General features: G+C 43.2%; 1 protein-coding gene across 2 annotated transcripts in view; it reads left to right on the top strand.

Annotated features, from left to right (window-relative positions):
* Upf3a (UPF3A, regulator of nonsense mediated mRNA decay) overlaps positions 1-5,259 on the top strand; it is a 16,426-nt gene that overhangs the window by 8,991 nt on the left and 2,176 nt on the right. Inside the window, exons 4-7 of one of the 2 annotated variants that reach the window (XM_005366249.3) lie at positions 462-560; positions 685-795; positions 3,806-3,861; positions 3,950-4,105. In XM_005366249.3, coding sequence (XP_005366306.2) covers positions 462-560; positions 685-795; positions 3,806-3,861; positions 3,950-4,105 — 422 coding nt within the window. The remainder of the gene's footprint in view (positions 1-461; positions 561-684; positions 796-3,805; positions 3,862-3,949; positions 4,106-5,259) is intronic. The other variant, XM_026788786.1, reaches the window with a different exon arrangement.

The raw sequence follows: 5,259 nt of genomic DNA, 5'->3' as shown, positions 1-5,259 counted from the left end.
CATAGGCCAAAGAAGCTTCTTTTAACCAATGGCAATGAAACATATTCATGGCATACAGAGGGGAATCCCACATCACAGGCAAAAACACTAATGCACATTTAAAAAAAAAAAAAGAATCCTGCTTTAAAATAGTCAGTTGTAACTAGACAGAACCAAACAAAAACACTGACTGGAAGAGGATCCCTGTCTTGAAAAACCAAACCAACAACAACAAAACAAAACTAATTGATGATACTCCATAAATTACTTGGAAGTCATGTGAAGTAGCTGAGTTTCCTCCCTTTTCAAGTGAGCGGTTTGAGGCTGGGGCCATGTCATATAGTAAAGACTGGCTTCTTTGCCACCCACTCTTCCCAAAGCAGTCACTTGCCATGCTTCATCCCCATGGAAGTTTGATATTGTTTTCCTCAGTGAGGACGGTACAGTTTCATAGTGACATTTGGCACATGTCTCTATAAAAGGCCTGGAGTATCCTGCAGTGGTGGAGTTTGCTCCGTTCCAGAAGATTGCCAAGAAGAAGCTGAAGAAAAAGGACACCAAGACTGGAAGCATTGAAGATGGTGAGCCCTTCCTTTTCAAAGGCTGAATTCTAAGCCCACAGATTAAACGTGCTGATCAAACATTGACTGTCGTTGGAGAGGGAGATGTAGCTGTTCACTCATTCATCCTGTTTTAAATTTACAGACCCAGAATATAAACAGTTTCTGGAGACATACAGCTTGGAGGAAGAAAAAGCCGGTGCCAGTCCTGAGACGCTTCTGGGAGAGATAGAAGTGAAGACGAGAGAGCTCCTGGGTCCGTTCTGCTTGTTTCTTTATTGAGATTCTTACTAATGGATTATGTATTTAATTCTCCTTTTTTCCAGATGAGGGTAAAATTTCTTTTTGTTACAGGCTTGATAGAAACAGTATTCTGTACTTTTGACCACAGAGTGCTAGGCCTCTGTCCCTGTCATCTCATTATATTGCCAGAGGTGCTTGCCTGTTGATGACACAAGTGCCAGGGACTCACTCGCTGTCCTCACGCGTGTGGCGCGTTTATCCCAGCCGTACTTCTGTGCTTGCTGCTTCTCCTTGGAAGTCTGAGTCTTCACCATGCAATTGATAGCAGTTGCCAGTCTTTTCTTAGCTTTTAACCTTCCATGGAGTCTCATGCGCAAGCCTAACAAATAAGGTGTAAACAGAATCCTGATGGACTGACGCCGGCAGGAGTGCTGGTGTTGTTGAGTGAAACAGGGTCTTTGGAACGGACAGGCCTAGGATTAGCTCTGAGACGTGGCCCTTCACAGACTCAGCAAACCCCATCAACTCCTTGAGCCTTGTAAAATTTTGTGATCCAGTAATTAGGGAAGGAAGTGTGTCATGTTACTAAACTTTATCTTGGCATCCATTGTTTTGTTAGTCTGATAGCCAAAGGATCTCTTTAAAATAAATTCATTTCTGCAGGATTGATTCCATCCCTGGCCACAGCAGCTGCCATAAGATGTGGGCATCTGACCATGTCCATTCCATTTAAGGCCGAGAACCATTTCATCTGTCAGGTCAGGGTCTCAGAGGTCCCTGGTTTGAATTTAGGGACCCATGTCCATGGGCGTTCTCAGACTTCTAATAGTTTCTGAACCTCACAGTTCTGGAAATGTCATGCCAGCTCTCAGGAGCGCCCAAGGATTCTTCCCAGCCCCATTCAGTGTAAGATCTGAAAGAGCTAGCCGGGCGATGGTGGCGCACGCCTTTAATCCCAGCACTGGGGAGGCAGAGGCAGGCGGATCTCTGTGAGTTCGAGACCAGCCTGGTCTACAAGAGCTAGTTCCAGGACAGGCTCCAAAGCCACAGAGAAACCCTGTCTCGAAAAAAAAAAAAAAAAAAAAAAAAGATCTTAAAGAGCTATAGGCAGACCCAAACGATTCCTAGCTTCTCACCATGTCCTTACATTTGGAGGCCATGCAACGCCTCCCTTTGGAGCTAGTCCCTCTAGTGAGGGACGCCTGTAGGCCTGTAGCATGCTGGGGCACCTGCCATCCCAATCAGATATGAGGGCTGAGGAGCAGGAGAGGTGACATCAAGGTAGAAGCTGGGTGTGTTCTTTAGACAGTGGAATGGCTGCTTTTCGGTCAGCAGGGCTGAATGGAATCATTTTCTAAACTTTAGAGTTAATTTCACATTATTCTGGTTTTACTGAGTATAAAGGAGATTGAATATCTGAAATGATAAGGACCAGAAATGTTCTGTTTGGGGCTTTGGAATATTTGCATATATGTAATAAAACATTGAGATGGAACACAAATCTAAAGATAAAATTTGTGGGGCTGGAGAGATGGCTCAGCGGTTAAGAGCATTGCCTGTTCTTCTAAAGGTTTTGAGTTCAATTCCCAGAATCCACATGGGGCTCACAACCATCTCTGATGAGGTCTGGAGCCCTCTTCTGACCTGCAGGCATACACACAGACAGAATATACATAACAAATATCTTTTAAAAATCTTTTTTAAAAAAAGATACAGTTTGTGTTTTCTATGTATTTTACACACAGCCCAAAGGCAGTTTTATAAGACACTTGTAATACATCTCTGTCAGACCTGTCCCATAAAATCCCGTGTAGACTTTCCCACTGTGCCATTATGGCAGTGCTCAAACTGTGGTTAAAGGCATTTCAGATGTTGGATTTTGGGATTAGATTGGCATGTATTCAAGACCTTGTATTATTGGGACTGGAGAAATGGTTCTGTGGTTGAAGCACTTGTTGCTTCTGCAGAGGACCTGAGCAGTTCCCAGCAGCCACATGGCAGCCCGCTACCAGTACTAACTAGTTCTGGGGAATCTGACACCCTGTTTTGACCTCTGCAGGCACTGGGCATGAACATGGTGCATAGACATACATGCAGACAAACATTCATACTGATAAAGTAAAAATAAACCTTAAAAAAAACACTAAAAAGTGGAAAAGCAAAAAATTCCAACAATTTGCATGACATCAAAGTAAATATGTAAATGCTATGGTTCATCAAAAGCCTGAAAAGATATTAGTACCATTTGAGAGGCTATCACATGCACACGAATGGGAGCAATATTCTCTGACGACTTTAGGAAAAAGAATCATGTGCCTTGTCTCCACCGTCACCTGTGTTCCTGCCACAGCCACTCGCCTGGAACCCTAAATCAGCCCTAATTAAACTCTCTGGGTCACCAGACAGCAACAGGGAAGGTAGACCATGGAAGTAGGAGGGGTAGCTGGAAAGAGAAAGAAAGGGGTCTGAGGGGCAGGAGAGGTCAAAGATGGGTCATGGAGAGTGTAAATGTGATCAAAATTATAGGCATGTATGAAAATGTCATATTGACCCATTATCGTGTATAATTGATATATGCTAATAAAAAGCTTTAAAAAGGCGTGCCTACTGTATGCAAAATTATCAGTACCTCCAAAGTACTTGGATTTGCAATAATTGAATAACAATGCCCCGGGTACAGGACATACTCATGTGAATTTTAGAGATAATATTCTTCCCCTAATTTTAAAAAAAAAGATTTATTTGTTTGTTTATCTATTTATTATGCACACAGTGTTCTATCTGCATGTTTGACCGCACACCAGAAGAGAGCAACATATCTTGTCATAGGTGGTTGTGAACCACCATATGGTTGCTGGGAATTGAGCTCACAACCTCTGGAAGATCAGCCAGTGCTCTTAACCTCTGACCCATCTTTCCAGCCCTCTTCCCCTAATTTTTTACATATTAAATTGGAAACAAGTATTTAAAATAAATCTCAATTTATAAATGATATGTAATGCATTTCAATTTTTGTTTTTCAGCCAGAAGAACCACACCTCTTTTGGAATATATTAAAACTAGAAAACTAGAAAAGCAGGTAGGTGACGTTTTGCCTGGTGAATATCTATCCTGTGCCTGCTGTTTCTCTCCATACAATTTACGTCTGTATTTGGCTAAACCTTCAGAGAATTCGAGAAGAAAAACGCGAAGAGCGGAGGAGGAGGGAGCTGGAAAAGAAGCGTTTCCGGGAAGAAGAGAAAAGGAAAAGGAGGGAAGAGGAGAGATGGAGAAGGAAGGAGGCGGATAAGCACAAGAGAACTGAGAAGGAGGTGAAGATTAAGGTAATTTGGAGGAAACATTTTTTCTTTTGCCCCAAATCATAAAACACTTTCAATTAATCCAGCCTTTCATTTATCAGGTTTTTATATCCATTCTACAACAGTGGTCTCAGATGCTCCCCCTCAGCTCAGGCGTCCTTATCAAACCTGGGTGTGCTGAGGTGGTGGAAGGCATGAGGCCCTGGCCCCCAGTGTGGAATGGGTCACAGCACCCAATGGGTCCCTGCCTTAGATTTTCCTGAGTAAAACACATACCTGAGAACTACCTGCCTGGCTTCTCTGTGTCCCACCTCAGCATCACAGAACTCAGACTCACATCTGAGACTTGGCACTAGGCAGCACCCATAGGTTTCACCCTCGTGTCCAGTTTTCCCCATGAATGGTACACTCGTTCACATGGATTGAAGAGATTTCCCTCCTTGATATTGGTCAGAGTTGGAATCAGCCCTTCCTGGGACGTTTTTAAACTGAGATTTTGCCCCGCATGATTTTACCTTACTCCATGGAAGATTCAAGGAATCTTTCTGAGATTCTGAAGAACCATACAATATAAAGAAAGTATTTGCTGTCATTAAGTATTACTTTTAATAATAAGGAACATGTCTATGGTTGGCAAAGTCTGTATGTATGTACCACATAGTGCCTGAGAACTGTAGAAGCCAGAAGAGAACACGGGAGTCCCCCAGAGCTGGAGTCAGTGATGGTGGTGAGCCACCATGTGGGTGTTAGAACCTAATCCAGGTCCTCTTCGGGAGCAACACATGCTCTTAACCACTGAGCCTTATCACCAGCTCCATGGTCTCTGTTGTTTTAAAATTACATACTATTTTAGTAGCAGCGAAGTCAGGGAATCTGGCCAAAGCTGTAGGAGCAGAAGACTAATGAGCAGGGATAATCTTCCAAAAGCTACTCACAAGGGCTGGAGATGTAACTCAGTCAGTAGAGTACTTACCTAAAATGAGATAAGCTGTGGTTTTGAGTCCCAGTGCCACATAAGCTGAGTGTTTAGCATAAGCCTGTGTTGCCAGCAGTGAAGAAGAGACTGAGACAGGAAGCTCAACAATTCAAGGTTGGACTGAATTAGATAGCAAGAACTTATCTCAAGTAAACAAAGGCCAGGGCTGGAGAGATGCTCAGCGGTCAGTTAGGAGCACTGG

Source organism: Microtus ochrogaster, unplaced genomic scaffold (genome assembly GCF_000317375.1).
Source record: "Microtus ochrogaster isolate Prairie Vole_2 unplaced genomic scaffold, MicOch1.0 UNK7, whole genome shotgun sequence".
Taxonomy (NCBI): Eukaryota; Metazoa; Chordata; class Mammalia; order Rodentia; family Cricetidae; genus Microtus; species Microtus ochrogaster.
This window is presented reverse-complemented; position numbering and strand designations above follow the sequence as displayed.